The 22,729-nt window shown below is 39.9% G+C and overlaps 1 protein-coding gene across 4 annotated transcripts in view; it reads right to left on the bottom strand.

Annotated features, from left to right (window-relative positions):
• The window catches only part of LOC132383493 (dyslexia-associated protein KIAA0319-like protein), an 89,625-nt gene that overhangs the window by 13,982 nt on the left and 52,914 nt on the right, over nt 1-22,729 (bottom strand). For all 4 annotated transcript variants that reach the window (XM_059954511.1, XM_059954508.1, XM_059954510.1 and 1 more), the window contains exons 9-18: nt 22,191-22,323; nt 16,777-17,005; nt 15,872-15,995; nt 15,226-15,358; nt 13,893-14,041; nt 10,352-10,503; nt 9,857-9,995; nt 6,537-6,696; nt 3,693-3,835; nt 1,285-1,407 (exon numbers count right to left, since the gene is read on the bottom strand). In XM_059954511.1, coding sequence (XP_059810494.1) covers nt 1,285-1,407; nt 3,693-3,835; nt 6,537-6,696; nt 9,857-9,995; nt 10,352-10,503; nt 13,893-14,041; nt 15,226-15,358; nt 15,872-15,995; nt 16,777-17,005; nt 22,191-22,323 — 1,485 coding nt within the window. The remainder of the gene's footprint in view (nt 1-1,284; nt 1,408-3,692; nt 3,836-6,536; nt 6,697-9,856; nt 9,996-10,351; nt 10,504-13,892; nt 14,042-15,225; nt 15,359-15,871; nt 15,996-16,776; nt 17,006-22,190; nt 22,324-22,729) is intronic.

Raw genomic sequence — 22,729 nt, 5'->3', positions numbered from 1 at the left:
AAATTACTTAGGTACTCAGGTGTCCCAGAAGGAGAGAAAAACAGAAACATGATGAAAAAAAATAAAGTAGGTGGTTTATTCTGTTAGTTAACACCTTCAAAATGTTACAACACATTTCTTCAACACTGTAAATCCATGTTGCTTCTTTCCAAACGTATTATTTTTCAAATGCTATTTTGCCATTTCCTAGATAACAGACTTAAGCATATCCCCCTCACACTGACTCAGATTAACTCATCCACAATCGCTTGTTTTCTTTCAACTTCAAATTCATGGAATAATCTACGGAATGTTGGGAAGTGACAGTGTACCTTGCACCTGCACAGCTACTTCCAATAAAACCCAAGAGTACAGTTCAAGACCTGAGAACATATTTCCTTTCTGTCCCATTAATTTCTCCCAAACTACTTATTTACAAATGCCAATTTTTTTAAGGAAAAGTGGGGAAGAGAGAGGTATGAGAAGAGAGATTAATGAATAAAGTTAACCTAGAGCACTGCATGGTTTACCACAATGAAGCAAATCAACTCTAAATACATTATGCAGTGAAAAATAACGCGCATCAATTTGTTTGCATAAGAACACAAGATTCAACATTGACCTCACACCACTTTCCCACTCCCCATAGTTATAAAATCTATCAATGGCCACTTGAATAATCTCCACAGCTCACTGTGATTTACAATTAAAGATCTCAAAAGTTACAATTACCTAAGAACACATCACAAGAGATTCTGCAGATGCTGGAAAACCAGGGTAACAGGCACAAAATGTTGGAGGAACTCAACAAGTTAACAGGAATAGAAAATCTGGTTCTTTGAGCTGCTCCACCATTCAACAAGATTACAACTGATGTTCAGTGTCAGCATGTTTCAACATTATCATTACATTGCTCTATTTCCTCCACATCCAGAACTCTCACAATCTGTTTCAAATTAACACATTGACTACGTGTCTGCAGTTTTTCAAGCTGAAAAGTTCCAAAGGCTCATAATCTAAGTGAAGAAACTTTTCCTCATTTCAGTCCTAAAACAGCCTATCATTCTCAAACTGTGCCTCTTCGACCTAGGCTCGTCACAAGGGGGAAACATCCTTTCTGCAATCTAGCCCATCAAAGAGAATAACAAATGGAAAAAAAAAGTAAATTCTGACTAGCCATTTAAATACTTTAAGTATACAGTACTGTACAAAAGTCTTAGGCATATATATATATAGCTAGGGTGCCCTAGACCTTTGCACAGTACTGTAGATGACTGATAATACTTCAGTCATTCTAAAACTTACCACAGTTGCTTTCTCCATCTCCAAGATGAGTTCGAATGAAGTTCTCCATCCAGAATGGGTCACAGATGCAGCGCTTATTGAAAGAATCACACCGACCATGGTCTGAGCAATTCAGCTGACAAACTTTAATCAGGAGACAGCAAATAGAAGTGAAGGGAGGAAAACAGAGCAGATTAGTAACGGCTAGTTGTAAAAACATGCTTTCAGACTTTAATTCCCAAGGAGTTATTTTGGCTTCAGTTGCAAATAAATAGAGAACCCATGAAGTATTCTTCTCTAAAAAATGTGAATTTGTATACATTCCCTGTTGGTTCTTTATTCCAAAGTAAATCTAGCCATAAGCACATTTCTAAGTTAGTTTTTTTTTATCGTGAGTTTTTTTTCCAATAAAAATATAATTTAGTTGAGGTAAACCAATTCAATGCTTGTGTGAGAATTATGTGCACAAGGTCTTGCAAACACACTAAGCTGCATTTCTTAATGGCAAGCAAAGACGTGGCTGAGCAGGTAATTTAATCATACATGCATATAGCATTCTGAGAAACAGTTAAACTAATGGGCTGCTTGGTGAGTCAATGCATGGCAACAAAGAGTTTAGTATGGGGAAAAATATAAGCGAGAATAAAATCTTTGTGCCATTAGAAAACATTCCTTGGTGAAATACTGTAAAGAGTTGCAGAAATCCCTCGCAAGGCTAAGCAAAGCAATATGAGCATCAATGAAAGCAACTTCAGAGCTTGAAAGAGTATTTAAGATGTTTTCAATTGTCCTTACAAGATACTACCCTGAGAACTAAAAGTCCCTGAAAATTCTGTAATCTGAAACTTATCTTTACGGGAGCTATGTTGCACATCACATTTGGTTATGAATTACATGATATAAACAAGGTTTACATCATGTAATTCACGAACTACAACATAAACTAGTTCTTTACTTATGGGTAGATGTAGACATCTAGAATAAATATGCAAATTATAGTGTTACGACAGGGCAGGATACAATATTACATTTGGAACCTTGCATTTACAAACATTAACAAATCTCAACCAAATGATTTAAATTTTGTAAGTCAATTAAATCATACAATTCTTTTAAGTAAATGATTTTGTTTGGCTTAAAAACGGAAAGACTTTTGTGCCAGCTTTGTTTATCATTCAGCAGTCCAAATAGATTAACTTCATTCTATTCATTTGCAACACAAGTACCAAACTTATATAAACATGCTAAAGCCATTGCATTAAGCACCTGCCAAGTTACCAACTAGAACTATGCGTCAATATCAATAACATTTAGAAATCAACTAACCCTAACTTTAAATAACCAGATTACGCTTTCCTGTATATTTATGGGCTATTAAGTGGCTATTAGGTGGTGGTTTGAGTTAAGATGGGTACATTATCTGTACGTATCTTTGGGTAATGACCATTTCGTTCTTACAATTCTCCTTAAGTTGGAAAATACACAAAACGAACTCCACATGCTAACCACAATATTATAATACACAGCTTCAAAAGCACACAAGAATGATAAGAACAATTACTAAAAGTGGAGAAAGAGATTAAACCAGTTTCTGCTGTTCACAGGAACATACATATGAACGTAAACTTGACTTTTGATTTTCATAACTTTATAAAAGCTTATGGAAAATGTCCATTGGTCTGATGTTTGTAACCCATGGACGGAATCTAGTAACTAGATGGGAATCATTGGATAGGCAAAGTTATCAGTTATGCTAAAGTCTTCAAATTGAACAAGACAGATTACTTTCCAGTCTGTAATTTCAAAGAGGATTTTACGATACTTTAGAAAGCAGGGAGTTTTAATTTTTCTTAACATATACAACAGGGTTTGACTCAAAGATCAAAGACTTTTTTAAGGGGTAAAAAAAGGATAAATGAAAGTAATCTCTTTGCACATATCTTCATTTAGTCAAAACTGCATTGGAATGCACAAATGTAAAAAATATATATATGTGCTTTTGTTGAACTATTTACCCCTGCAGATTCCTCTAAAGTGGGATAGTGAGATGATGACTGGGCAGGAAACAGGGCTGGTTCCTATCTGGTCTCAAACCTATAACCACCTCAATAAAGGTTTGGAGTTACTGTATAACAAGCACTCAAAAACCCAGAATTCAAAAACAAACGTGTGCTTGATTAACTTGTTTGAAGTTATTCCAGGTACCAAACGAATCAATGCTTTTTATTCATAAAATTGCTTTTAAGGTTCTGTGATCGGATTTGATCTCCAATCAAAAGTAATTTGAAACTTTTTACGGTAATAAAATCATATTAACAAGACTAGTTACTCTTTTCAATAATGCCTCCCTTTTTAAAAAGGGAAGTCCAAAACTAAAAAACTTCACTTGCATATATCTATATCAAAAATATCTAATAATTATCACTCACTGACTGTAGATACTTGGAGAGCACGAAAAATTAGGAAGTCTGATTTCTGTTTCCGAAATTTATTCTTCAGTATGCGAGCAACGTCCTTTCCCTTCAATACCTGATGTACCTGTGTATTTCTTACACAGAAAATAATCTGCGTGCTGTGAAAATAAATGAATAGAATCACAAATTGTGTGACTGAAGTGACAATTCTACACTGTCCATGTTTTACATAAATCTTTATCACCCATTTTCTGTAAAAAAAAGATTGAGACAGTCTTTAGACAACAAACAACTGTGAAGGGTCACATGGACCATTATATCTGTTCATCAAGTAAAAGAAATGAAGGAACAATAAATATATTTATTATGCAAGATCAAATATTTTAAGTATAATAACTGGCATCAATTACTACAGATAAATTAATAACTTTGTCCATTATTATTTAAACTGAAGGAAATGAATTAGACCATAAGACAAAGGAGCAGAAGTAGGCCATTTGGCCCATTGAGTCTGCTCCATGGGCTGATCCAATTCTTCCATTCATCCTCACGCCCCTGCCTTCACCCCATATCCTTTGATGCCCTGGCTAATCAAGAACCTATCTATCTCTGCCTTAAATACACCCAATGATTTGGCCTCCATAGCCGCCCGTGGCAACAAATTCCACAGATTCACCACCCTCTGACTAAAGTAATTTCTCCGCATCTCAGTTCTAAATACTGTTGTGCCCTCTTGTCCTAGAATCCCCTACCATGGGAAATAACTTTGCCATATCTAATCCGATCATTCCTCTTCCCACCCTGTCTCTTGCAAAAATGCTATCCCCTTCTCACAATTCCTCCGTCTCTGCCGCATCCGCTCTCAGGATGAGGCTTTTCATTCCAGGACGAAGGAGATGTCTTCCCTTTTTTAAACAAAGGGGCATCCCTTCTTCCACCATCAACTCTGCTCTCAAACGCACCTCTCCCATTTCCCGCACATCTGCCTTCATCCCATCCGCCCACCACCCCACTCGGGACAGGGTTCCCCTTGTCCTCACCTACCACCCCACCAGCTTCCGGGTCCAATGTATAATTCTCCGTAACTTCCGCCACCTCCAACGGGATCCCACTACCAAGCACATCTTTCCCTACCCCCCCTTTCTCCTTTCCGCAGGGATCGCTCCCTACACAACTCTCTTGTCCATCTGTCCCCCCAATCCCTTCCCACCGATCTCCCTCCTGGCACTTATCCTTGTAAGCGGAACAAGTGCTACACCCGCCCTTACTCTTCCTCCCTCATCACCATTCAGGGCCCCAGACAGTCCTTCCAGGTGAGGCAACACTTCACCTGTGAGTCAGCTGATGTGGTATACTGCGTCCGGTGCTCCCGGTGTGGCCTTTTATATATTGGTGAGACCTGACGCAGACTGGGAGACTGTTTCACTGAACACCTATGCTCTGTCCACCAGAGAAAGCAGGATCTCCCAGTGGCCACACATTTTAATTCCATGTCCCATTCCCACTCTGATATGTCTATCCATGGTCTCTACTGTCAAGCTGAAACCACACTCAGGTTGGAGGAACAACACCTTATATACCGGCTGGGTAGCCTCCAACCTGATGGCATGAACATTGACTTCTCTAACTTCCGTTAATGCCCCTCCTCCCCTTCTTACCCCATCCCTGATATATTTAGCTTTTCCTCCTCCTCCTTTTTTTTTCTCTCTTTCTGCCCATCACTCTGCCTGTTCTCTATCTCCCTCTAGTGCACCCCTCCCCCTTTCTTTCTCCCGAGGCCTCCCGTCCCATGATCCTTTCCCTTCTCCAGCTCTGTATCTCTTTTGCCAATCACCTTTCCGGCTCTCAGCTTCACCCCACCCTCTCCGGTCTTCTCCTATCATTTCGCATTTTCCCCTCCCCCTCTTACTATCTTTCCTTTCGGTTAGTCCTGATGAAGGGTCTCGGCCTGAAACGTCGACAGCACTTCTCCCTATAGATGCTGCCTGATCTGCTGCATTCCAACATTTTGTGTATGTTGCAGGCTTTTTAACATTCAGAATGTTTCTATGAGATCCCCCCTCATTCACTTGAAGTCCAGGGAATACAGCCCAAAAGTTGCCAGACATTCCTCATACAGTAACCCTTTCATTCCTGGAATCATTCTTGTGAATCCTCTCCAATGTTAGTATATCCTTTCTAAAATAAGGAGCCCAAAACGACACACAATACTACAAGTGTGGTCTCACGAGTGCTTTTTAGAGCCTCAACATCACATCCCTGCTCTTACATTCTGTACTTCTAGAAATGAATGCCAACATTGCATTCGCCTTCTTCACAACCGACTCAACTTGGGGGTTGACCTTTGGGGTATCCTACACAAGGACTCCCAAGTCCCTTAGCATTTCTGCATTTTGAATTCTCTCCCCATCTAAACAGTAGTCTACCCATTTATTTCTTCACCCAAAGTGCATGATCATACACTTTCCAACATTGTATTTCATTGGCCACTTCCTTTGCCCATTCCCCTAAACTATCCAAGTCTTTCTGCAGGCTCTCTGTTTCCTCAACACTACCCACTCCTCCACCTATCTTTGTATCATCAGCAAATTTAGCCACAAATCCATTAATACCGTAGTTCAAATTATGTACAACTAGAACAGAGATAGAGGGTTAGCAACAAAATGGGGGAGCTTACATTTAATTAAGAGATCACGTAAGAATGCTTTTCAATGCAAGATTAAATGAGATAAGAATATCCCATTCATAAAGAAAAACACAGTATTCAAGGTACCTTTCATGGACCTTCGAAGGATGCATGAAAACTCTTTTACTTTGTAAGTAGAATCATTGTTGGAATATAAACACAAAACTCCTTACCTCTGTTCTGTGTAGGGCTGAATTTTTTGTACAGTAATATCCGAATCAAGGACACCCAGTAGGACAGCTATTTGCCGGATTAGCATGCCCTTTTGTCTCTCAGTTAACTGGCTGACACTGATGTCCAAGATTATTTCCACAAGATCATTCTTTCTGGGATCTAAAACCAAACAGGAATATTTTATTTTCATTATTTGAATGAGCACATTTTAAAGTCCAAGATTTGTATTTGGGCTCATTGTGCCTTACCCAAATTCAGCAAGCAATTTTCCATGTAGCACAACAGTAGAGTTAAATGGATGAGCACTGCTACAGAAATTAAGAGCAACACACATTCTATTTGCATTCAGCTTCCAGCGGTCTATCATAAACAAATGAGATTTCTGAGGAAGCAACGCTTACAAAATAAAATGTGTTGCCCACTGTAATCATTATGAAGAATTCTCAAGGAGCAAACTAGGGAAAAATAAAGTACATTTTGAATGCTGTGGTAGTGCCAGTAGCTGACAAGAGGTCCAAAAATGCCCCTTGAAAAGCAACAAGGAATGTTTCTGGTACACACGCCAAAATTCCTCCCTCAACTAAACACAGTAAACAAAAGATGAACTGGTTATTTTCTCACAATTTGCTGATGTATAATGCTTGCTGCACTCATCACATAACAGCTATGGCATTCCTCAAATAATTGTGATATAATGAATGATGTTCTGTAAGTATTATCAGTTATTGATCCAAAGCTTGCTGGTCACCCATGTAAAGTACCAGTAAGTGTGGAACTTGAGTGCTTTAAATAATGAACCTTCGAAATCTGAGCCTACTAGCGAATAGTCAGTGAACTCTTGTTGCCATATCCTAGTATAGAAGCTGGAGAACCTGCCTGTGGATTCTCTGCCAGATCTAAAATGGTGCAGGATCTCAAGAATAACAAACATTTTACGCCTTCAGGAAAGAAAGTTAGGATAAAGTAGTGCTTGTGCTCATGGTTTTTAATTATTTTTAAATTCCCCAGTAAATTTGTTAAGGAAGAACATGAGAACGAATATTAATAGCTTTTGAATATTTCTGATAATTGAAGTATTTTAATGATTTGGAAAAGAACAAAAGCTTTTGACAAAATGCAAAGCCGGACGTGTAGTTTTTTTTGCCTGTTAAAGGTATCTTCAGGTTTGGCAAATGGCATGCTCTTGTTCACCCACGTGACTACATTATATTGCACATTGTACTGGGGCAACAGAAGCCCATGCCAACCTGATGCATTAGGCCTTCATCAAATCCTTCTGAATGGTTATGTATAGGACAATTGCATAACCCAACTCTGAACTGTACTAAATAAAATAAAATCTGAACCAACAGCAAAAACAAATTGATAATTATATCCAGCACTTTTCCGGTTCAAGTTAACCTATTCTATTGAGAAGTTCAATAATATAACTTAGCGACTATTTATTTTATGAAGAAATCTAATTATGAAGAAAGACCAATCTTTTTGAAATGAAAAGGTTCAATTTAATGTCCCAAACAGATCTCTCCCTGAGATCACCACTATTACAGAAGGCAGTTTTCAGCCAATTCAATTCACTCCAAGAAACTGCTGAGAACACATCGTACAGCAAAAGGCAAGGGATTGACATTATGCTGAAGAGCTGACTACAGAACTTATCATACTCCTATAGCAGCACTTTTAGAACACAGCCATCTAACCAGTGCTGACAACTATGTCCTGCATAAGGAACCAGACAAACACCATCCTGCTAATAACCAGTCACCCAATTGACACCAAGTGATGGAAGGCATTGCTAAGTGAAGGCTTCTGCAATAATATGCAGATTGACATCCAATTTGGGTTTCACAAAGAGGATTTCCTCACAGCCCAAAGCCAATGCTGTAAGTCAGTATACTACTAGTGACTACAATAACAGAGAGCAATTTGTGACCTAACATGCCAACATTAATCAACTTTCTACAACAATCTACAACAAAAATATGATAAGACACTTTACTGGTCTGAATGAATGCTAATCCAACAACCTAGATCAGATGATGCAGGAGAAAGTAGCCCACTTGAGTGGCTCTCTATCTATCACTTTAAACATTTATTTCTTCCACCCGCTACAGTAAATGCCATCTGCAGTGCAATCTGTATCTATTGAGATACAGCGTGGAATTTGAGCCAGTCAAGCCACTCTGCCTAATATCATCTTCTAAAACAGAAACCTTATTCTCTCCATGCACTGCAGTGCACTGGGCAGAAACCTTGCCACTTCTTTAGCATTTTGTCTTTTTTTGTGTATGGGGATGGAAAGCATGCAAGGAGCTGGCCGGATTTGAACCTGGGACCGCTCCACCTCGAAGTCCAGTGCTGATGCCACTACACCACCGGCCAGCTACATTGGAGACATGATGCACTGGAGTACCTGAAGATTGCCCATTGCATTACGACTTGAAAAAAATAATCACCACTTTCTCCATTATCAATGTATTTAAATCCTAAGGTTGTCAAGCCGAGGAGTGGTAGTGGGGACAAGCTCCCACTACCTAAAAGTGCTCCTCACGGCATGCACCTCAAATAGCCTCTGACAACCAAGTCCAACTCCTGGCCTTCTCGTGTGGCTTAGCCTCTAAGCCTGGCGGAACTGTTTCTACTGACAGGAGAAGGGGCGAAAGCAGGTCCTGGCACCTTAAAACCAGTCGCTTCGGGTAGATGGAGCTCGTCAGTCCATCTAAGAGAGGGAAAACACTGATTTCAAACCTTCGTTGCCTTGCGGCCATACCCACTCATGGGAAAGGCTTCGGGAGTAAACCCTGAGGACAAATCCGGAGCTGGAGTCCTTAAGGCAGTCCGACGTTGCCTTCAACCTCGTTCTGGCAACTCCTGTGACAACACTGGTGCCAAGCTGTATCGGCCCTTGCCCTTCCCTTGGACAACATCGGTGGCGTGGAGAGGGGAGACTTGCTGCTTGGGCAACTGCCAGTCTCCCATACAACCTTGCCCAGGCCTGCGCCCTGGAAGCCATTTCAGGCACAGATCCATGATCTTGCAAGACTAACAGATGCCACCACCACCACCACCAAATCCTGGAATTCTTTACTAAATTGCATTGTGAGATGATCTGCATCAGTGGAACAGCACACCACCACATTTGCATGGACAATTAGGGAGGTGTGTTTAACATTAGACTTTCAATAGCACCACATCCCAAAAAGTTAATCCAAAATATGGTTAATAATTTATTTGGCCTGTTATCACATATTTAAGTGAATAAAACCAATTTTCCCATTAGTCACCAAACTAGGAGTACTGAAGACTAGCTTTTACTTGCCTGGTCTAACTTCCAATGTTGCTCTGTCCATGTGGCTTTCTCCTTTTGCATCAGTTACTTTTAAACGGAATGTATAAAGTCCTTCAACCAAATTGGATAGGAAAAGCACAGGCTGGTGGTCAGAGTTGTTTAGAACATCCTGTTTAAGAGTAGTGAATGGTAAATAAGAAAATCTGCGTGGGAAAATGTAACTCAAATGCAAATTTGAGACTAGAAGTGATGTGGAACATCAGTGATCAAAGTTTTTATTCGTCCGTGAAGATAAAGGAAACACTTTACAGAATATGATACAGAATGCTTATCAGACTACTCATCTGCTCAAATACTTGCTTTCATCTCATTATTGGCTCTTAGAACAATACTCAGAATTAAAGATTTTCAGACAAACCTTACTGAAGTTGATTATAATAAATGTAACATATTGCATTAAATAATGACTAGAGCAAAAGATGCTTCAAAACTTTCTCACTCAGCTAACTTTGCCAGGAAACTTACTCCAGCTGCGGGACTGCTCTCATCCCTCATCCAAAGGTAGCTGACAATCCCCTTGTCATCTGATGATTTTGACCCATCGAGCATTGCTGTGTTATTAGGAAGGGTAATCACAACATTCTTTGCTATCTTAGCAACTGGAGCCTTATTGATTTCTGTAAAAAAAAATAATTATCCACTGTAAGTTACCCATCAGGTTGAATATAAAACCACAATTAAGGCTACACTCAGAAAAATTATTTCATAATAAGTGATATGATGGAGTTAGGTTAGGCTGTAGAATTTTTTTTTGTTTCTTTTTATATAAAGTTCAATTATCTATGCTTGCATGTATTTTATATAATCAGCTATTGATAATAATATCCTCCTGCGCCTCACTGGTGCATCAGGCAGCAACCTTGCCATTTCTTTAGTGTCTGTCTATTTTACAAGGTCAAGTTGCTAACTTGACGCTCAACCCAACACAGATGAAAAGCGTGCAAGAAGACGTATGGATTTGAACCCCGGACTGTTCACCTCGAAGTCCACTAGGGTTGCCACTACGGCACTGGCCAGCTTACATGCTCAGCTATACACATGTAATTGTTCCGTGAACTTTCCTGTTATTGTATCTTACTAAAGCTGCTTGGCTTTCCTGCCACAGCTGTCACGCCACGTTAACCTGGCTACTTTATGGGTTAATTGTTATCACAAGCATGTTGTTAACTTCTACGCCGCAACCTATGCTGTAGCCCTGATTTCCACTTCTGCGTCGCTCTACGCCATAGCGAGCATGCGTTGGTGTGCGCCAAAACTCTACTTGGCGGTGGGGTTTCTACACCACTGTGTTGAGTTTCTTCGTGACAGACATGGACAAGGAAATGCATTTCAAACATTTTCATATGTCGGCAGGTAGATTTGACGATTTGGTTCCTCTATTTCGCATTGGTGTACAGACACGGCAGAGAAGAAGCAACCGGAAATGCGTAGGAGGAATTGCGATGCTACCAAGCGGACCAATCACAGTTGTTGCGGTCTGTGTCGCCACGACGCATAAGTAACTTTCCTGGAGATGTGCATGTCACCTTCTACGTAGGGTACAGCATAGGTACGGCATACGGTACACGACAACTATGGCGTAGATGCAACACACAAGTATAAAACAGCCTTAAGTTCAGGGGTTCCCAACCTGGGGTCCACGGACCCCTCAGTTAATGGTCGGGGTTCATGATATATTTAAAAAATATTAGTTAACTTTAATTTAGTTGGAGCAAGTTTTTTTGTTTGTGAGATTACCACAGCTTTGTTCTCTGCTCTTCTTACTGTTTATTCCTTGTTCTTGTAATAATAAAATAATAACAATAAAATAAAATAGCAGTAAACAACAAGTTTTATAGCTCATTCCTGATTTCCAAACCTCTGGATCACAAAAACACCAGGATCCAAAAATGATTAAATTATATATTCCAAAGGGCTAATTATTAATGAAACTATCTGTAAATAATACCACCTTTCTAGAGTTATGCAAGGCTAGAGTGATCAAGATGTAACGAAGAGGGCTGGCCTTTTTGATCACGTGTTACATCTTATAAGAACTAGTAAAACACTTTCGCCACATTGTAAATTCACCTGGAATTAATGGTCAGTCATGTGAATTAAAACAAAAGTACTAATATTTAGCAGTTCAACCAGCATCTATGTAGAGCAGGGGGACTTAACCTGGGGTCCTCAAGGGTCTGTGGATAGATTCCAGAGAATCCATAAACTTGGATGGGAAAAAATTTACATCTTTATTTTCTTTACAATTTTACATCTTTACATCTTTAACTTCTAACTAAAGTTCAGCATTTCCTTCAATTATGAATGAGGCAACAAACAACAGTAGTATTAGTAGTATCTGTGACTTGGTCGCCAACAGAAATCACAAGATATTTTCATATTACACTACAGTTGTTACAAACATCTCAAAATATCATTTACAGCACTTGCCTATATTTACTGTGTTAATAAAGAAGCCCAAATATTACTTCATCGTAATTTAATTTTTTAAATATTTTGATAACTATAATTCAATAGAATTGGTTTCTTCTGTAATCCTATGTATTTTATTTTATGGATTTAAATAAATTATTCTGAGAAGGGGTCCATGGTATTAAAAAAGTTAAGAATCCCTGATGTAGAGAGAAGTTTTATTGCATATCATTATTTCAATTAACGTGAATTAACTGCAATTCTGAGTTAAGGGTTCTCAGAGTTTGCTTGATCATTAGATTTTAACTTGCTTTCTTGTTGGTGTTAATGAGATTAAGCAGATATTTGAATCAGCTATTGTTAAGGAGTTATCTGAATAGACAGGGTGTCGGTCGGGATGAAAACAGATTTTGCTCATTCTCTGTGATGGTCATCTCCATGGCGCTGAGGCTATGAAGACTGCCCTGGCTGCTGTGCTCGCTAATATGATGAACTGATTAGCAAGGCTTTGGGCCTGCTCCAGCCTGCCCCGGGATTCGGATCTGAGGACTCAAATATGGCTCGGGATGCCGTCACTTGCTTCAATTGCTTGCACAATTTTTAAACCTTTTTTTTCCTTTTCTTGCTCATCGAGTGTTTGTCTTATATTTTAATTCTTTTTTTCCCTGTATTTGGCTTCCTTCAGGTTTCTTGCTTTGTGGTTACCTGTGAGCAAATCTCAAGGTTGTATAATTTACACATTCTTTAATAATAAATGTATTTGAATTGAATTTAATAGACTTGATTTTAATGGCCTGATTAACTTTTCTCATACCTGTTCAGATGCATGTATGGAATTTTAAGAAAAAAAATACTTGTCAGTACTACAGATATTTGCAGGCAGTTAATTATTCTTGTTGGTGCTGAATTTAAATTTACAATTTGAAATTGAAAACATCAAGCAAGACCAGAAAAAATAGTGCACACTGACAATGAAAAGTTTTCTGGAAGACTTGCATTGAGCATTAATTGAGCAAGTCCATTCCTGGCTGCAAAATTTGATGATGGGTTTGGTGTTTGCATCGAACCCTGAGAAAATACTGGGATTTATACAATGCATCAAAAAGACTGCTGTTTTAAAATGCATGATCTGTGCAAGAACATTTTAGACTTCAATTTCTAATTCCCTTATTTTTCTTAATCTCAGTGCTAACATTTTGTTTGCAACATTTACCAATTAGTAGGTTAGTCATTCTGTAATCTATCTATACCAGAATAAATCACAATGAATTCAGAATCTCCATCGCAGGAATAATATGCATGCAAAAGCAAAAATCTGATGTTCAAATATGCCTTCCAACAACATGCTGACATATTTACAAGTTCTGCAGAAACTAGAATCATTATAAATTGAAGTGTCAAATTCTACTTCACTTTCTATAATTTAAATTTCTTCATGAGTAAAATTCAAGAACAGAGTAGCCATTAATGAAGGAACCATGGAGAAAACCAACAACATGATAGCTTGCAACGATCATTATTACTGAATTGTTACTTTCCTTGACATTTGAATGCAAACTATTGCTGTCATCTCCAGATCAGAAGACATACATACCTTCCCTCACAATAATGCGAACAGAATCATGACTCTCCAGGTTTTTTTCATCTTTCACTGTCAGTGTAATCTCATATGTTCCAACCTGGAGACCTGTTACTGTAGCAACGGCGCTGTCTGCATTCTCGATTTTCACACCATCTGGGCCACTGAAATATCAAACCATCAAACTTTACCTTAGGTTTGAGTTACCAGGAGAGCACAAGTTATTTGTTGAGTTAGAGGTATGCTGGCTGAAAGCACAGCTCCCTGAAGGCCTGCATCCCAAAACAAAAATAGGCCTTTCAATAAATATCATCCATCCTCGATGGGGATACAACATAAATAGTCTTTCAATTTAAACAAGTACACATTCTCATTTCAGAGGAAGTTTTGCAGTCAGAATTTTGCCCAACTTTATTAGACTCTAAAAAGGCTACTTTACCTATTTCCCCCCAAGTGTAGGCTAAAGAAAAAAAAAATCAAAAAATCCTTTGAAAGCAACTTAATCAGAAAGCTTTAAAATAATAAATTTCCCACACAAATTCCATTCACTTTGCTGTCCCCTTCCCAATTTATAAAGAACTCATCATCATCACGTGCCATGTTGTATGATGTGGGTGATCATGGTCTACATGACTGATTGTTCTTGGCAAAATTTTCTAAGTGGTTTACCATTGCCTTCTTCTGGACAGTGCCTTTACAAGACAGGTGACCCCGGCCATTATCAGAGCTCACATAACCAGGACTTGTGATTATCAGAGCTCACATAACCAGGACTTGTGATATGCACCAGATGCACCAATGACTTCACATGATCTTGATTTTTTTTTGGGGGGGGGCTAAGCAGGTTCTGCACCTTGCCCTAGGGTGACCTATAGGCTAGCAGAGGGGAGGAGGACCTTACACCTCCTTTGGTAGAGACTGATCTTCACCCTACCACCCAAACAACTAATCAATCTCAATACACCTTCCAGCTCCATAATGCAGGTTCTTGAAGGCAACATCCTAGAACTGTTTAAATGGAATGAGGTTTTTACTTCTCATAACCTTCTGTCAGCCAGCTCCTGCCTCCTAATACTCCTTTGGTGAAAATCTGTTCCCTCATCTCCCTTCTAATCCTTCAACCAATTACTTAAAATGTAATCAAACTATCAAGGACTGCAGCACAATTACATAGCAAACTGGACAATAAAAGTAAACAACCTTTAGCAATGTAGCTTATCTACAAAGAAGCTGTTAAGCACCTGATCATAATTTTTAATATTACAGGCAGCTTAATATTTCTGTTTGACTGTAGTTATTTTTAATTGACTAGTCTCTGACAAAAACTGGTTTACATGACTATTTTTACCTTGTTTTTTCCCAAAGATAGGATATAATTTTCTGGTCATCCGTGCTTTTGCTGCCATCTAAAGTTGTGCTGTCCACGGGGAGTGTCAACTCTTTATCAGGTCCTGAGTCTGCTACTGGTGCTTTATTATTTTCTGCAAAAATTGTCAACACGAGAAAATTAAGTTTTAGGGACAGTTTCAGAAGCCTGGATGTTAAAAACCTTGCTTTAGGTGAATACTAAACCAAGGTGAAGGCCCTAAGCAACCTACAAAGTTTCACTGGTCAGTTGACCCTCAAATGTCGAGAATCTTGCAGGTCACAAGCAGACTGTGCCCTTTTGCCTGAAAATAATAATATTTCAGAAACTCTGATGAAGTTCTATAGGAGAATCCCCTGTACAATGAATGCAATGGATTGCAGAAGCTTTGATGAACTCCAACCATACCACTGACTTCAGAAACAGGGTCACTGATGGCTTATGCTTCACCTGGAGCTAAGGGCCCAAGTAAGTATAACAGAGTAAAAATGTCACCTGGCTAGTTTCAAACATAATACACATTACCCATGAGTACTGATAACGATTGCATTCCTCAGGCATGGTGAACAAAATTAGACCATAGAGCAAAAACACTTCAACTTGCCTCCAGGCTTCTCAAAACACATACCTGGTTGTACTATAACCATCACCTCAGCGGTAGCTTGGTGACCTACTGAATCTGTGACTGTCAGTTGAAAGATATAGTCTCCTTCCTGCATTGCTGAAAGTTGGAGCAAAGGTGTTCGTACACCCTGAGCAAGAGGAAAATACAAGTATTTATTTTCTTAAATAATTAGTCAGTGTGTATAAAATAGTCATAGCACATTAACAAGATCGACATTTTCTATAACCAGTGAACAAGCCAATACTCTTGGAAGTTACCCAACTTCATTCAGTTAGAAAAAAATGATTAAGTTAGTTGAATTTAAGTTATAATAAAAAAAATTTATTGTCACTTACAGTAATTTGTTAATGTACTGCAGAAGAAGGGTCTCGTCCTGAAACGTCAACCGTTTACTCCTTTCCAGAGATGCTGCCTGACCTGCTGTGCTCCTCCAGCGTTTTGTGTGTGTAGCTTTGGTTTTTCAGCATCTACAGACTTTCCTGTGTTTGAAATTTCCTAACTTCCGTCAGTGATTCTGAATATATTGCTAAAAAACAATATCAAACTGTATGGGTCCAATCACAAACAGGGAGGAAAAAGTATGCAGATGCTGGAAATCCAAGCAACACACACAAAATGCTGGAGGAACTCAGCAGGCCAGGCAGCATCTATGGAATAGAGTACAGTCGAGGTTTCTGGCCGAGACCGACCGTTAGGCAGGACTGGAGAAAAAAAAATGAGGAGTCAGAGTTAGAAGGTGGAGGGAGGGGTGGTATGATACGGAATTTATTTTACCTTCTTAAATCAACCAGAATCATGTAAATGTGTTTGCTTTATGTTTTCTTTTCTCCTTCATGCATGGAATCACTATTATTCGTTGCATAACCAACATTCTCCCTCAAAGAATAATATTCTTGTATTTTTCCTACCTGCATTTCAACCACTTTGCCCTTGCTTTTTGGACTTAGGGACCACTCATAGCTGACAATTCCATGGTCATCTGTACTTTGATTGCCATAAAGCATGATGGAATTCCTGGGCAGTGTAAGGACCTGATTTGCACCAGCATTAGCCACAGGGGGATAATCTACTGCTTTATGCACCATTACATATGCCGTGGTAGAGTTGCTGGCACCATCAGAATCCACAACTGTTAAGCTGAAAAATAACAACAGAAGAAAATAAACTATGCCAATCCTCCAAGCATACTTCCTGAATAACATTACAAATGCACACTCCAACAACACACTGCACAATGCTATAATTATTCATCTTAGAAGACATAAAGATCCAGATAAATGGCTTACTAATATTGAATTTAAATTATTTAGAGGGCTTTCACCAAGATCTAGCCTGGGATGGAGTTTTCCCCAGTTCTCAGAGACTGCACTGGCTAGACTTGTTTTCCCTGGTGCGTTGAAGGCTGAGGGAGGACCTTATCGTATTGAGCAATATAAAATAATGTTAAGACACAAATCGGGTAGAAAGAGAGGAACTGTGCAACACGGTCGAGACACTTACAACCAGAGTGCAGGTTTAATGCAAGTATTTTGAGATTTAGGATGGGATTTGAGAAAGCTTTTTTTTTTACCAGCAGAAGAGAGTTGATATGTAGTCAACTTTTTCCACCCAGAGGGTGGTCCATATGCAGAGTGAGCTGTCAGAGGAAGAGGTACTTGAATAGGAAATGCTTTAGAATAGGGGTTGCCGACCTTTGTTCCTCATGGACCAAGCTAGGGGTCCGTAGATTCCAGGTTGGGTAGCCCTGCTTTAGAGAGATGTGGACCAAATATAGGCAAATGGAACCAGCTTAGGTGTGAACCTTGGTTGGCATTGATTGGTTAGGCTGAACACTGAGTTACTGTCTGAGAGAATGGTGGAGGCAGCTGCACTCACAACACTGTAGTATTTAGATGTGCATTTGAAACACTGTGGCGAAGAAGGCTGTGGGATGAACGCTGAAAACTGGGATTAACATCGATGGGAATTATTAGTTGGTTTGGACATGATAGACTGAATGTTCCATTTCGTTAACTGTACAAATAGCTGAAATTATACTGCTGAATTACTACAATCTTTAATAAGCCATTAAGCTCTTAATAGTCTGGGATTGGAGTACATCACAAAATCATTTTCTTGAGCTCTCGGGTCCTCTTCTGCCAGTCTCTTAAATTTAAACAATCTCCCTCAAAAGATAATCGGCAGGTCAACTTTTTTGAACAACGCTCCTAAACTATGGAATTCAATACCTACAACTATAAGAGATGCAGACCCAGCTGACACCTTTAAGTGCCAACTCAAAACTTATTTAACCTTTTTTTTTAGACTAACATCCTTTTGTCTTTTATTTTCATTTAATTATTATTTTTTCATGTTTGTACTTTTATTCCCGTTGTAAAGCACTTTGAATGATATCTATATGAAAAGTGCAGTACACATAAAGTCATTATTATTCTTATGTTATCCTTCAGAAAACAGAACTAAACAAAATGTCAAGAACGATATATGCAACAAGCATTTTATAAAAAAGCAAGAATCATTCACCTGAAACATCAGCACTTTTTGCCTCTCCACAAATGCTGCCTGACCTTATAGTGGAGCATTTAAATTTTTAGGTATACGATTCATTCAAGTCCAAAGCAATTTAACATAGGTTCTATTTTAAGCTATATAAAGACGTCCAAATAGGCCGTATGATACCACCGTGCCCTGTTAACATGGCTCATGGAATTCAATCTTAATCTTGTCCATCATCAGGAGCCCCACCCCAACACCCAGGCCATGCTCCCTTCTCACTGGTGCCATCAGGAAGAAGGTACAGGAGACTCAGGACTCACACCAGCAGGTTCAGGAACAGTTACCAGCCCTCAACTCTTGAGCCAAAGGGGATAACTTCACTCGTCCATCAAGTACGTTGGACAATATTGAGCGTGACAATATTGACAATATTATCCTATAGATTTATTGAGTATGCCCACAAGAAAATGAACCTCAGGGTTGTATATGGTGACATATATATACTTTGATAATAAATTTACTTTGATATTTGTGCAAGTAAATCAGTAGGCAACATGTGGCAGGTAGATGAAGTCCAAATGCTGGAAACTTTGTAGGTTTATAGAGCTGTGGCTTAGAGGGAAGTCTGAAAGGTAAAAATCATTGTTGTTGGAGTATAGAAAAGATAATCAAAAAGGCTAAAACAAAATGAGCCATCTCAGCAGAGGTGGACCATGTCACAAGGGAATATTCCATCAGTTATATAGATCCTGGATCTGACCACTAGTGGAAAGAATCCTAGGCAGGAAATACTGGGTTGGACAAAGGATTGTTCAGATCAAACATGTTTTTATGTCCTCGTGCGTTACTCACAGCTGGCTTGAAGACCAATTTAACTAGCCTGAAGTATTTCAGACTCCATTGTTGAAGCTCTGTGAGGTAGGGCCTTCAGCACTGCACAGGTGGGATCTACTGTTAAAATACTGATGAATATGTTGATAGCCAGCAAAGACTCAGTCTCAATTGTGCCAGCTGTGCAAACTGCTTCCCTTTTGCCTCCAAAATGTAAAACCTTACAACTACCAAACAAATTAATGAAATGGATCCTCATAGTGCAAGATTGAAGAGGTGAGTTCCTAATCAGATGCCAGCCTCTCACAGCATGATTAGGTCCCGACAACAGAAGAGAAAACTGATCATTTGCACCTTCGATTCATCTGCAAGTCTAGCATTTATGTCTGAGCATCAGTGGATCAGTTCATCACCACCACCATCAGCCAATGAGACCCAGTTCCCGAAGTTCCATTAGCTGAATTGTTACATGCAACACATGCAAATCAGCAGGGGGCAGTCTCGAGCTTCTAGTTATTAATATTTTCAGTAATAAGCAGGAATGAATCAAATGGCCTCAATTTGTGCTAAAGTTACAGTAATCATTACAATCTACAGCATCCCTCCATCTACCTAGTTTCTGTTAACAAAATTCATGTCGTAGCCCAATAATGAACTTAATTTGCCTCAAATGTTTGTGGGAATAATTACTCAATTGCCATCTCTCCCAATTATTGAAATGATACCCAATGGATACACAGTCTTGGAACATCTATACCAAGAACGAACCTTCTATTTGCATCTCATGTCACTCAATAGTGACAAGACTAACAAGCATGCAGGATTTTAAAACACAAAAAGACAACTGCAGATGCTGTGGATCAAAGAATACGTACACAACGCTGGAAGAACTCAGCAGGCCAGGCAGCATCCGTGAGAAAAGAGTAGTTAACGTTTCAGGCCGAGACCCTTCATCAGGAATGGGGGGGGAAGAGAAGGCCAAAGCCCAGTAATAGAGATGGGGAGGGGGTAGGGCCTAGAGGCACCAGGTGGAAAACCAATCAGAGGAAAGATAAAGGGGGGAGGGGGAGGGGATAAGCATGAAAGAACTGTAGAGATAAAGAAGCAGAAAGTTGAAAGGGGAGAGAGGCAGAGAGGGACCTGGGATAGGGGGAGGGGGAGGGGGAGGGGGAGGGAATTACCGAAAATTGGAGAATTCAATGTTCATACCACCCGGCTGGAGGCTACCCAGACGGTAGAGGAGGTGTTTCTCCTCCAACCTGAGTTTGGTCTCATCATGGCAGTAAAGGAGGCCATGTATGGACATAGCTAGATGAGAATGAGAGGCAGAGTTGAAGTGGGTGGCAACTGGGAGGTCCTGTCTATTGTGACGGATGGAGCATAGGTGCTCAACGAAGCGGTCCCCCAGTCTGCGTCGGGTCTCGCCGATGTAGAGGAGGCCACGCCGGGAGCACCGGATGCAATAGACGACTCCAGCAGACTCACAGGTGAAGTGTTGCCTCACCTGGAAGGACTGTCTGGGGCCTGGAATGGTGGTAAGGGTGAAGAGAGGTGTGGGAACAGGTGTAGCAGTTGCGCTTGCAGGGATAAATGCCAGGTGGGAGTTCTGTGGGGAGGGACTTGTGGACCAGGTAGTCGCGGAGGGAACGATCCCTGCGAAAAGGGAAAGATGTGCTTGGTGGTGGGGTCCTGTTGAAGGTGGCGGAAGTTGCGGAGGATAATGTGTTGGATCCGGAGGATTTTAGATCCGCAGGATTCCAGAAATCCGCAGGATTTTAGAGAGTTCAGTACGAGTGAAAGGCACACATTGATGACAAAACATGCAACCTAATTATATTTTCTTGAACTATTATTATAGCTTGCTAAACTGCAGCTTTGCATTTTCAATCTCCATCTGGTGATTTGGCATTCTTATGCCATCCGATATCTATCAAGTAATTCTGCAAAGGTGGAAGATGAATTGAAGTACAAACTATTCCCACGTGTGACTTACAAACTACATCCAAGAGCAAAGTGAAAGAGAGCATCATGCCAGCTTCTGCTCCAGAAAAAAAGAGCAGAATGGATAGAATTGCAGTTCTATTCCCTTCCTGTAATGCGTTTAAAAGGGAAAGAATATAAAAGATACGCCTTGGGAATTTACATAGCAATGCACCATGCACTGTGCAGTTTCAAATTGCATCGAAGCACTCAAATATTCAGTATCAGAAGAGTACCTCCTAGTAACACACGCAAATTGCTGGAGGATCTCAGCTGGCTAGGCAGCATCTATGGAAAACAATAGACAATAGGTGCAGAAGTAGATCATTCAGCCCTTCGAGCCTGCACCGCCATTCTGAGATCATTGATATACTATCAATACCCAGTTCCTGCCTTGTCCCCATATCCCTTGATTCCCCTATCTATAAGATACCTATCTAGCTCCTTCTTGAAAGCATCCAGAGAATTGGCCTCCACTGCCTTCTAAGGCAGTGCATTCCACACCCCCACAACTCTCTGGGAGAAGAGGTTTTTCCCTTAACTCTGTCCTAAATGACCTACCCCTTATTCTCAAACCATGCCCTCCGGTACTGGAGTCTCCCAGCATCTGGAACATATTTCCTGCCTCTATCTTGTCCAATCCTTTAATAACCTTATAGATTAAACAGCCGACATTTCGGGCTGAAGTTTTTCATCGGGACTGTTCTGCTGAAGGGCCTCAGCCTAAAAGGTTGACTGTTTACTCTTTTCCATAGATGCTGCCTGGCCTGCTGAGTTCCTCCGGGTTGGGGGGGGGGGGGGGGGGTGGTGTGTGTGTGTGTGTGTGTGTGCGCTTGGATTTCCGGCATCTGCAGATGTTCTCTTGTTTGTCATTCGAGTGCCTCCTGCTAAACTGGATACATCTAGGTTGTGCTTCCAGGGATGGTGTTACAACTCACTGTGCTAGAAATGAAGTAAACTATTTCCCCCTACCCCACAAAGATGTATACTTGAACTTTTGTACTTGGGTAAGTACCTGAAAGTGTAATTTCCTGGGACCAAGTTAGTCAGCTTTAGTATCGGAGTACTTTCTGACACCTTCTCCTCTCGCAATGGACCCTTAAGTTCCTCCCATTGGTAGCTTATGATTTTATCATCATCAGTGCTTTCTGTAAACAGAAAAAAATGCGTTTTTAATTCAGTTACATTCTAATTAATTATTATGCTAATGGCTGCAAAATAGGAATCCAGAAAAGTGAATCATGATCTGGACTACAGGCATTTTAATATTTGCTCTGGTCTTGTAAAGTAAACGCTTGCATATGTTAGAATTGTAGTTAAACCTGATGATAATTGCAAATGATTCATGTTTGAGTTGGACAGAGTTAGAGTTATACAGTACTGAAACAGGCTCTTCAGGTCTATCTACACAAGTAACAATAATGTCTGTTAGATTTGTATCCCTCTGCTACTTTCCTGTCCACCTACTGGTCAAAATGCCTTCTAAACATTCTAATTTTTTCTACCTGCATCACATTCCCTAGTTGATATATCAATATATCCACCATAGGACAT

Source organism: Hypanus sabinus, chromosome 30 (genome assembly GCF_030144855.1).
Source record: "Hypanus sabinus isolate sHypSab1 chromosome 30, sHypSab1.hap1, whole genome shotgun sequence".
NCBI classification, from domain to species: domain Eukaryota; kingdom Metazoa; phylum Chordata; class Chondrichthyes; order Myliobatiformes; family Dasyatidae; genus Hypanus; species Hypanus sabinus.
This window is presented reverse-complemented; position numbering and strand designations above follow the sequence as displayed.